This window comes from Nesoenas mayeri (genome assembly GCF_963082525.1).
Source record: "Nesoenas mayeri genome assembly, chromosome: 17".
Taxonomy (NCBI): domain Eukaryota; kingdom Metazoa; phylum Chordata; class Aves; order Columbiformes; family Columbidae; genus Nesoenas; species Nesoenas mayeri.
Window position 1 is genome coordinate 12,251,884 of NC_137565.1, and position 11,543 is coordinate 12,263,426.

An 11,543-nucleotide genomic window follows, 5' to 3' on the forward strand; every position below is an offset into this window, starting at 1 on the left:
CCTCAGTGCGGGGCTGCCTGGGCAGTGCAGAAACCTCCGTTAACACGGAGCAGAGAGAGAAATAGTCCATGCTGGGCACTCACTGCCCATGGGGGGACAGAAGGGGTGGCACAGGGCTGTGCATTGCTCACCGCAGGCTTTGCTCGCGGCCGCTTGCTGCGGTGGGGGCTATTTTGCCACTGAGCATACATATTACCAGGAGAACCTATTTTTTGATAAAACAAACAAATCTTTCCAGCTTTTCTAAAAATAGCCATTGCCCTTTTTTTCTCCCCCCGCTTCCCTTCCCAGCTCAGGCTGCCTTAGAGACAGAAATCCGCCTCGAGCCATCCAGTTATTAATACCAGTAAACAAACCCTTATCTCCGGTGCCTTGTTCTAGCAGGAACACGTGGGGGCGGGAGGCACCCGGCTGCCGGGAGCCCACGTCCCCATGTCCCCGCATCCCCGCTGCCTGTGCCCCAGCCCCGTGGTGGGGCTGGATGTGAACCCCCATCCCCAGCACAGTCCCCACTGCTCCCCGTGCCCGGCAGACGCAGCTCAGGTGCCTGGTTTGGGTTTCAATCGAGGTTTTTCCTCATGCTGCTACCACCTTCACCAGCTTGTGTATCTCATGGGATGCGACTGGCCGTCCAGGTGCGGATGCTGCTGCCTTCACCCCCCAGCATCCCCATCGCTGCCTGCACACGGTCCCCATGGCACGGGATCGGGGGCTCCCCGCACAAGTCGGGCAGCCCCTTCCCCATGGCAGAGGCTACAAATTCACATCTAAGTGGACACGAGGATTGTGGAGGTTTTCTGCACAGGGAGAGACCTCGCCAGGCTTTGGGTGATGGACGGATGGAGTATTTCTCAGCAAGGAGTAAAAAGAGAAATACCTTTTATTACAGATAAAAGCCTCTTATGTTTCTAGAGAGCAGAAGGCAGCCCTACCACAGGACAGGCACAAAGCGCTTGGTGCCAGGAACATGGAGCTGCTGCAGAGTCCTCTTCCTCCCCCACCTCCTCCTCCTCCCCCTCTGGCTCCCCGGAGGCGGCCGGAGCTCAGTAGCAGTGCGCGATGGTCTCCATGTTGAGGAAGCGAACGTGCATCTTGGTTTCGATGTCGATCCCCTGCCACATCTGCAAGGGGAAGGGGCTGAGCGGGGCCGGCGGCCGAATGCCCTGGTCCCTGCGGCCACCCGGTGCCCTCCTCCTGGGGACACGAGCGGAGATGCCACCAACCTTAAGGAAGTCTTCGAAGGTGATGCCCTCGTACACCTGGTCCGGCCCCTGTGCACAGCAAGAGAGAGAAGGTGACAGCTGCCCTCAGGGGTCTTGGGACACTGTGTCACCAAGGCTGGGTCCCCTGGGGCTGTGGGACACGTCTCCCATGGGCGCTGTGCCCCATGGCCAGCCCAGAATTGGTTCCCAGAGCCACCATGGCTGCAAGGAGCTGCCTTTTACATAAGCACTAAAGCCCCAAGTACTGAGGATGGTGCTTTATGGGGTGCTGCTTGCTTATCCTCCTTGGCTCTTATAATGGAAAACACCCCTCCAAAAAACCCTGAAAGCTTCTGCCTGTGAAAAAATAATCGGTAACCAAAGCAGCCTGGGGACAGGGAAGATGCCTCGGGCACCTTCCAGCCCTGTTTTGTATCTGTGTATCTCTGTGCCATGGTAGAGCAAGGAACCGGTTCCCACCATTTGTCCCACACAGATGCTGGCCGCCTCCATCATGGCCCCGTCAGCGATGGACCGCGCCGACTCCTTCTCCAGGTGGGGGTTCCCCGATAGCAGCTCCTCCACCACCTACAAGGCAGCAGGTCAAGCTGAGGGCCGGGAATTCGGTGGTGCTGGGGCAGGAGGGACCATACGTTACATTTCTGTACTCCTGCAGCGTGATCTTCCCGTCGTGGTCTGAGTCGTACATGTGGAAGAGGACTGGGGAGAGGAACACGGCAGGGTCAGGGGAGCCCTGTCCCATCACTGAATCACAGAATAGACTGGGTTGAAGGGACCTTCCCATCTTCCCCCCTGCCATGACAGAGACATCTGCACCAGCTCAGGGTGCTCAGAGCCCCGTCCAGCCTGGCCTGGGATGTCTCCAGGGATAGTTCAGCCACCACCTCTCTGGCCAACCTGGGCCAGGCTCTCACCACCCTCAGGGCAACAATTCCTTCCTCATGTCCACCCTGAATCTCCCTCCTTTAGTTTAAAACCATCACCCCTTGTCCTATCAACCATCCGACCCCCAGCCCCGGGCTTTGCATAAGCCTCACATTTGAGTTTCTCTTTGCGGAAGCGATCGAGCTGCTCCTCGTCCATGTTCATCTCGATGGGTCTGAAGTAGGACATGATGGTCAGGAAGTCTTCGAAATTTATCTCATCCGCCAGCCCATCTGACTCCGGCCGCAGGTTCCTGCGAGAGCGGAGCCACTGGTGACAGAGAGCTGACACCCCCGGCTACCCCCACCTCCCGCAGAGCCCAGTGTGTCCCTTGGCAAAACTTTAGGACTGTTGTTTCCCTAAGACTTAGCTTTAATGTCTGTAATTTTTACCCTGGCTCCCTCCCAGCCTTCAAGGAGAAGATCTTTGCCCTCCTGCTTCTGCAGGATAAACCAATTACCCCTGACCCTCCCGGCAGCACCGTGGATGTTCTTACCGCTTGTCGAAAAAGGCATGAACGATTTTGGCCCTAATCGGGTTGAACTCCAGGTCAGGGATGCTGTCGAAATTCTCCTTGCTGCAAAGGAAACACAGGCAGCCCAAAATGTAAAGGGAGCCGCAGAGGAGGGAGATGCTGTGACAGTCACTGAAGGGCTGGAGCAGAAGCCCTGACCCCATTCTTTCAAAGGAATGCTGGGTAAAAAAAAGGAGGTTTTGCATGAAAACCCCTTTTTGCCTCAATTCAGAGTGAAATCAAGCTGTGCTACTGCATCAGTCCGTGCTTGGTGGAGCTACAAGGGATTTTTGTCTCCACTAAAATGGGTCTTGGGGAGCTCTGGGTCACAGCAGCTTGGGGCTGATGTTTGGGCTCTTTGCACGGTTTTCAGGCAGTTTTCCCAGGCACACGGGGTTGGACGAGGTGGGGAAGGAGCTTCTGCCGCCCCCCGTGCCCCGGGCTCCCTCTGCCTTTGCACCTCGCTGTGCTGGGCTGTGCGGCACCAACACCGGGCCAAGCCTGGGCTGGGTGTTTTGCCGTCAACTTTTTACAAAGCAAATGAGCCAAGAAACAATCTCCGCTGCGGCGGATGCAGAGGGCAGCTGGGCTGCCCGGCTCCTCGCGTGGCTGGTGCCGCCGGTCGGGTGTGCCGGAGCTTTCCTGAGCCGCGGCTTTGGTGAACCATGTCCTGCAAAGACACTGGGGACAGGGAAAAGGGCAAGTGCAGCAGGAACGTCTCACTTCCCTCCCCAAAACTGATTTTAAGGCTGGAGAAAAACAAGATATTCGGCAAGAGCAACCCAGCTCTCAGGCTACATCTTTGCCGCTCATTTTTCCTCCTATTATTTGCAATCCTAGAATAGTTTGGCTTGGAGGGACCTCCCCAGCTCCCCCAGTGCCCCCCCTGCCATGAGCAGGGACATCTGCACCAGCTCAGGTTGCTCAGAGCCCCGTCCAGCCTGGCCTGGGATGTCTCCAGGGATGGTTCAGCCACCACCTCTCTGGCCAACCTGGGCCAGGCTCTCACCACCCTCAGGCCAACAATTCCTTCCTTGTATCTAATCTAAATCTCCCCTCTTTCAGTTTAAAGCCATCACCCTTGTCCTGTCACTATGTGTTGTCATAGAAAAGTCCTTCTCCAATTAAATTTTACAGTGAAAATTTTAAGTACTAACTCAAATTATTTAAGATGTCATATGATCTCTTTTCTCTATTTGTTTACAGCTTTGATATTTTACATCTTTACGGGAAAATGTTTTTCTAAATTCCTATTTTGTTAAGGATTATAGTCTGAGCATTCACAAAAAGGAGTGAAAATACACATGTACGAAAAAGAACAATGGAGTCATATGAAGCAAAAAGTCTTTCAGGTTGGGTTTTATCATGAAATTATAATATTCAACTAGGTATGAGACTAATCAGTCTAATCAAACTCTGTCAATATAAAATGGTGAGATATCTGAGCTGGAAACTATGAACTGTAACTGCAACGCCGGGCTGCAGAGAGCAGCTCAGCACGGCCAGGGGTGGTGGGAAGGACCCAGGACCAGGTGCACCCTGGGGACCCAGCTCCCCAAACTGGCACCTTTGCCAGCCTGGGGGACGCAGGTGCTGGGGGAGCTCTGGGCAGCCCCGCGGGACAGGGATGGAGTCACAGAATCATTTTGGTTGGAAGACACCCTCAGGATCATCGAGTTCAACCATAACCCAACTCTAGCACTAACCCATGTCCCTGAGAACCTGATCTAAACGCCTTTTCAACCCCTCCAGGGATGTGACTCCACCACTGCCCTGGGCAGCCTGTTCCAGTGCCACGAAGATAGGGATGAGATGATGGAGATGGAGATATGGAGATGATGGAGATCAAGATAGATGGAGATGGAGATGATGGAGATGGAGATTGGAGATGGAGATGGAGATGGAGATGGAGATGGAGATGGAGATGGAGATGGAGATGGCGATGGCGATGGAGATGGAGATGGAGACAGACGGGCCATACCGGATGGTCAGCTGGTCGCGGCTCAGCTGCTTGAATCGCCGGTGCAGGTGCTCGATCTGCTCTGACGTGACTGTCAGGGGGGAAAATAGAGAGGTGATGTGGTTGGAAAGAGGTGACAGGGGGAAAAGAGAGAGGAGACAAGGGTGATACCCCTGGGGAACAGTCCTTGGGGACCCCATCTGCAGGGCTCCTGTCCTGCCCACTGCCACAAGGAGATCAGGGGGCACCAAAACCTGCCACAAAACTCATTCCGTGGGGACACCAAAGCCCACCCTGTCCAGCGACAGCCAAAAGCCTTCCTGCTCCTGCATTCCCTTGGGCAGCCTTGGGCACTCCTTGGCACAGTTGTCCCCATCCCCATTTCCCTTTGTTGGCGCTATGCAGCCCTGCAAGGTCCACCCTGCTCCGCTGCTCCCTGGGTGCTGTGTCCCTTGCTGCGAGGCGGGTGACAAGGGGATGGCGAGGGCTGGTTTGTGACCAGCCCCCTGGCTCAGACTGCCCAGCACGGCACAGCGGGATCCCACCTCCCCCAGTTTAGGATTCACAGACCCTGCAAACAGGCTTGACCGTTTAATCTGGGGTTTGCTGGCAGCCTGGGCAGGAGCTGTGTGCCCTGGGAGCGCATCTCAACCTGTCCCAGGGTGTCCCCGCTTTCTGCTGAGAAGTTAATGTGCTCATGGCCACAGCCATGAGAGGGAGACAGAAAATAAAGCTAAACAAACAAAAAGAAAAGCCCAGCGCTGAGGACAACCCGCTGTGTCTTGCCAGGGCCGAGGAAAGGCTGAACATGCAGGAGATGCAGCGGCACCCAAAGAGCAAAGCCGGGTTTTGAAACAGCTGCTGCTTGAGCAAAGCTGGGACATGGGGGAGCCCTGGACCATCAGCCTGGGCTCTGGGCTGGAGGCAGAGCCTGTCAGCTTTGCTTTGAGCCCCCAAAATGCTGAGGTTACAGCGTGAGGCTCAGCAGCATCTCTTCACCTCTTTCATCCCATGCCACAGGCTATTTGGTTTTTTCCCAGCTACTCTCTACAGGCTGTAACCAAGCTCTGCAAACCCCGGGAGACCTGCAGAGCCTGACTCTCTTGTACAAATATTGACAGTAGCAATTCCCAGGGGCCAGGGAAGCGGCTTTCAGTGCTGTTCACATGGGATGGTGGCGTCTGCCTGGGCACCACCTGGACCCTGCGCTCAAGGCGGCTCCAAGCAGGTCAGCAGCCTTTCCCGGCGGTGCGGAGAAGGATAAAATCACGTTAAAGTGTAATTGAGGGGTTGCAAATGGTTAAGCACTGCAGCTGAAAGACAACAGGTCAATGCTGAGCTAGCGTGCTCGCTGGCTGGCTCCCTCTCTCTCTTTTATTATGTTTAAATAATGTCCTCTGCTCCGTTTCTCTTTGCTGTTTCGCAGCCTTGAAATAGAAATGGTATCGATCAGCGAGGCTGAGCCGTCAGAGCCCTCTGTTAATGGACTGGGAAACCCATCTGTGCTGCTGGGGCTCAGTGTCTGGTCCCTTTGCAGGATGAGGCCATTTGAACCCCTTGGATCAACTTTGGGGGTCCCCCCTCTGAACCCACTGGCCCTCAGGCTGCATAGACACCACTAATTCACCCATTTGATGTTTTTTCCCTAACGCCTCTCTGCCTGGTGCTCTGCTGCTGTTCACACACACACACACAAACTTTCTCTGGTCTTTGCTTTCCAATTTTGGCCACAAAGAAGTGACCTTTCGCTTTTTCCCGTGACAACATGGCCGTCACCATGGGAGCAGCTGGGCCACCGAGCCTTCAGCATCAGCTGGGACTTGGTCACACACCAAAAATCTTTGATCTCTTGGAAAAATATTTCCATGACAAAAATGTGGGGTCAGTGGCTGGATGCTCACGGTCAGTCCAGCCCCGCTCCCCATCCAGCTGCAAGGCAAAAAAGAGGGATCTTCCTGGCTGTTTCCCCAAACCCATGTGTTTGCGGCACAGGCAGGTCTCCGAGGACGGCACCGTCCTGCCAAGGGCAGCAGCACTCAGCTGCTTTCCAATCAAAAAGCAGCAAAGCCGCACCTACACAAAGGGCAAAGGCTTTTCTGCGAGCAGGACTGGCTCAAGGGCAGCACAGGCTGCTCGTACTGAGCATCATCCCCAGCGCTCTGATGCTGCAGGCCCGTGGCTGAGCACGGTAACCTGTGCTATAGGGGGAAAAAAGGGTATTTAAAACAAAGGGTGTTGGGTTTGCTGTTTCCCAGCCTGCAGCAGTTTGTAGGGGTGTTCCCCGGGAAGAGATGCGCTGGGGGGGGCTCAGCCCCCATTGCCCTCCCTGTGCTGTGTTTTGCATCACTGGACTGGCCTGGGTGTAGAAAAGATTGTATTGTCCCAGGAAGAGCCACTTCAGCTCCGGGCAGACGCCGCTGCCGCTGCTTCTTCTTAATAGGGCACGTGGCAGCAAGGACGGGAACCGGTCCTGATGGTCCTGAGCAGACAATAATGGGCTCCCCTGTTGCTTTTGGGGAGGGAGAAGGCAAAGGAACATGCCATGGGCACGTCCTGGGGAGCTGCAGGGACCATTGCCCTGTCCCTGCCACTCCCACGGCCCAAGGGTGATAGCAATGCCCTCCACGCAATGCCCACAGTCGGAAGCCTGGGGCAAACTTGCATTCCCCAGGTTCTTCCAGCAGCAGCCACAGCACCGTGGGAGCCCTGTGAGTCCTGCTGGTCCTGGCACAGGGTTATTGCAACTCCCGCCACCCCCAGCTTCTGGTTTCGGTGAGACTTTTTCTGGGTGTTGTCTCTATAAACCCTTATCTGGAGGGATTCCTGGGGCACTCGAGTGTGGGGCAGGTGCTGGAGAAAGGCTCGTGGGCAGAATCTGCACAGGAGGTGCCTGGTACAGGCGGCCTGGCAGCACCGGTGCGGCAGGATCCTCAGGTTAGGGTGTCCCAAAAACAACCTCCTCCCACCCCGGGCTGCCACGCTCGCACCCTGGGCTCCCCGGCTCTTGCCTGCCCGCAGGGCTGAGCTCACCCCGGGTGCTGCAGAGCTCAGCGCTTGCTGGGAGAGGAAGAGGAGAAGAAGCGAGAGGGGAGGAAGCACGATGTGACCATAGGGTTGGGGAGAAGGGGCTGGATCGCCCCCAAGCCCAGCACATCCTTTGGGTAGGAGAAGAGCCTCCACTCCCCCCTCCATCCCAGCTGGGGGAGTCGCGGGGGAGCGCCCCAGCGCTGGGCACATCCTGGGGCACCCTGGAGCGATGACATTTCCCAGGAGGGACATGACCACCAGCACCGAGCCCAGCTTGGAGCCCTGGGCCACGTCCCCCCTGCAAACCCCCGCTGCAAACCCCCGTCCCTTCTTCCCGCACCGCCGGGCGCTACACCCGCACCGGCCCCGCCAGCATCGCCGGTGGCTCCGGGGCACAGCAGCGACGCGGGGACAATTTCTCGCAGTGGCAGCGTGGGTGGGCAAAGCGCTGCCGGGGCTCACACGTGTGCGGCACCGGGGGTGCATCCCTGCGGGTCACACGGCTGCATGTGTCTCCCCCCCCACGGCCCTGGTGACATGCCAGCACCTCCAGGTGACATTCCTACATCTCCCCCCCACCCCCCCATCCCCGGTGACATGCCTGCATCCCCCCGCACCGCCCCCGGTGACATGCCAGCAGCTCCAGGTGACACGCCTGCCCCCCCAGCCCGGTGACATGTCTGCATCCCCCCCCCCGCCCCGCAGCTGACATGTCCTGCACCCCCCCCCCCCCGGTGACATGTCCCCTGCAGGGCCGGCCAGCCTGTGTCCCCTGGCGGGTGCGCGGCGGTGGGGCAGGAGGGCTCCGGGCGCGGGGGAAAAAGCGGGCAGGGCCCGGCCAAGGTGCCCCCGGGCCGGGCTGCCCCTGCCCCCGCGGCGGGCGATACTCACAGCCGGTCCTGTCGGCCAGCTCCCGCATCTCGGCGGGCACGGAGTGCGCGGAGCCCATGCCGGGCCGGGCCGGGCCGCTGCACCGGCCGCCGCCGCCGCTGCTGTCGCTTATAAGGGCGGGCGCGGCGGGGAGGGAGGAGGCGGCAGCGCGGCTCCTCCGGGTCCCTAAGCAACCCGCTCCGCCGCGCCATCATTAGGTTCCAGAGTTAACAGCCTCCCCCGCCATGCGCTGGTAGCACTTGCAGCACCCGGCCGGGCCCACTCATGCTGGGACCAGTCCCTAGGAGATGGGCACAGAGTGGCCCCACGGTCCCCCCACTCCCTGCCCAGCCTGGGCTGGGGTCTCCCCCGTTGCAGCAGGAACCCCAGTTCTCATGTGAGCCCTCCAGCTTCTCCCACAGGGACCCAGGAATGACACAGGAAGCTGGGAAGAGACCCAGGGATGACACAGAGTCCCCTCAAAAGCAAGAAACCCCAGCAGAGGCGCTGGCTGTGACCCCGGGGTGCAGGACCAGTGGGGAGGCAGCACCCAGCAGGTCTGCCGGGGCCCGGTGCAGAGGTGGGTGTTTCTGTCACCGTGTCTCTCGGTGCCAGACTGGGCTCTGGCAGTGGCAGCGACACGTCAGCCTCCCACGGGCGCAGGGAAGAGCAAACGCGTTCCGGAGACAACGCCGCAGTTTGGGGAGAGGCGGCTCAGGAAGCGCAGCACGCGAGGACAGGAGGCAGCAAGTCAGGGTGGTTTATTTTTTTTTTAAAGCCAAATACAAACAGGACAAGAATCAAATAATTTCCAGCCTCCAGCTGCCCCAGATCCAATAAAACACCTGTTTCATGTTTTTAAAAAAAGGATAAAGGAGAGATGTCCCCATGCTGCAGCCTCAGCTGTCACCCTGGGCCAGGACTGGGGGAGACAATTCATCTTCTGTATCTTTTCACCCAGCCCAGGTGTCCCCAGCCAAAGGAGATGGGTAGGAAAGCGCGGTGACACCAACGCAGCCAGTCCCCGTGTCGCCGCAGTAGGGAAGAGCCACAAACCTTGGAGATGTTCAACACTAGGCAGGACAATACCCTGCACAACCCAGAGCGAAGCTGAAGGTGGTTTGGAAGGGACCAGAAGACCCAAATAGGTCTTTCCTCCCTTTTCCCTCCCACACTCAGCAGCAAAGCCCTGGAAGATGCAGCTCGCCCCTGGCCAGAGTCCGGGCTGGCTGGTGCATGGGGCATCTGCTTTTCCTGTAGAGGCTGGTGACAAACTGCCACGGTTTGTCACAGAGGCCACACGCCACGCCATCAGCTCTACAGGTTGTCAGGGCACACCTCCCATGTGTCCCCAGTGGCCCCATGTGTCACCTCCCTGCGCCCCTTCCCTAATGAACCAGACAACAATTACTACTTGCTCCTGTCCTCTCTTCCTCCCCTCTGTATTTTTCTCCTTCACCCTCCAGAGAGCCATTTGAAGGCGGTGGCACCCTGGCTGTCCTGTCCACAGGACAGATGGCCGATGACACAGAAAAGATGGTGTTGGCTGCGGGAAATTCACCCCTCTGTGGCACGGGACCCAGGATGAGGAGAGCTGGGCACTGCACCACACCAGGGGTGGCAACTCCACCTTCTCCAGAAAGCAGAACGTCCCTTCTCCCAGGTGAGCTCTGCATAGACACGACAGGACAAACCGGGATGTATGTGCATCTTTGACATACATAGATACACGTGGACCCAGACGTTACTCACAGACATGAACTTTTGGGGACCCACCGCTGGCTTCTTGGGGAGATGGTGGCTGCAAAGACACCCGGGCTGCCAGGAGGGGAGGGCGGGACAGAAGAGCCACCCGAGGGACCAGCAATCACCTAAAGCTGACTTCCATCAGCCAGCAGTGCCCTGGCTGCGCTGGACCGTGGATGCTCAGCCCGCAGGAACAGAGGTTGCTCAAGTGGGGATACAGATGTGGGGTTTTCAGTTTCCCCGAGGACCCTGGGGCTGAGGTCTCCACAGCTGCACACACACACACAGCTGGGTATTCCTCCTCACAAAGACTCAACGCAGTAACTGGCACATCGAACCAAACCGGAGCAAAACGGGGGAGCCTTCCACACTGTTTCCTTTGGTTTTGTCTGAAATCCCAAAATGGGACTTGGATGCTATGCTGATGGTTTGCGGTGCCTACCCAACACGCCTCCATCTCTTCCCAATTTGGCACGTACAAGGGGGTGTCTGCGCTCCTGGATGCCACCAACACCCATGTAACTGTGCGCCAATGCGGTCAGCACAGCAAAGCAGGCAAGAAGTCCTGTCTGGGGACGCAGTTCCTCTACAAAACGTCTGTCAAAGCGACGAGAGGTTTTTAGCAACAGGGCTGGCTGGGTCGCCTTGTGTACTCAAGTCACTTGCAGTCTGTCCCCTATTGCACCAGAACGCTCTCCTTTTGCACCCCAAGCGAAAAGGGAAACAGCAAAGAGCCTGTGGGTGGGGGAAACGTGTGTGAACCGCGTGAGGAGCAGCTCCCACACCTCCTTGGCCAGACTCTGAATTTGCAGAGTATAAACACAGAGTGGCTTCTATGTTTAGAGGCCATAATAATGGGCTCCTGCTGGCTGCTCTGGGACCCCCACGTTAAAGCACACAGCACATTTTCACACGGGTTAGATCAGCGCTGTCCAGCCTCAGTTTTCAGAGGAACTTTGGGCAGGTTTCTGTTGACTCCTGTGGCTTTTTTAATGGTGCAATCCTCCCCGAGGCAGCACCTCTTGCTCAGGGCTCCTACGAGCTCAGTATGCGGCAGCTCTCCATGCACTTGAGAGGAGCAAGGTGTCGGCAGACTGCCCGTTCGGTAGAGAGGAGCACAAAGCCCCAGGAAACTCACTGGTATCTGTGCTGTCGCAGAGTCGCCCTTGTCAAAGTTGAGGCTGCGAATGGAGAGCCCAGGTCCTGGCCCCGCAGGGCTGTTCTCAGCTACCAGCACCAACCCTGTGACTCCACAACCCCATCCCCAACCTTGCATCCC

The 11,543-nt window shown here is 57.6% G+C and overlaps 1 protein-coding gene across 2 annotated transcripts; it reads right to left on the reverse strand.

Annotated features, from left to right (window-relative positions):
• Nucleotides 1–963: 963 nt before the first annotated feature.
• Nucleotides 964–8,611, reverse strand: TESC (tescalcin). 2 transcript variants are annotated; one of them, XM_080355472.1, is made up of 8 exons: nucleotides 8,540–8,611; nucleotides 4,643–4,712; nucleotides 2,644–2,724; nucleotides 2,261–2,322; nucleotides 1,861–1,922; nucleotides 1,683–1,790; nucleotides 1,224–1,271; nucleotides 964–1,121 (listed from the first exon to the last, which is right to left on the reverse strand). In XM_080355472.1, exons 1-8 carry the CDS (start codon nucleotides 8,595–8,597, stop codon nucleotides 1,044–1,046), a joined length of 567 nt encoding a protein of 188 aa, XP_080211598.1. In that variant the 5' UTR covers nucleotides 8,598–8,611; the 3' UTR covers nucleotides 964–1,043. The 2 variants fall into 2 exon arrangements, with proteins under 2 accessions (XP_080211598.1, XP_080211597.1); XM_080355471.1 differs by having other exon boundaries at nucleotides 2,261–2,400.
• Nucleotides 8,612–11,543: the final 2,932 nt, after the last annotated feature.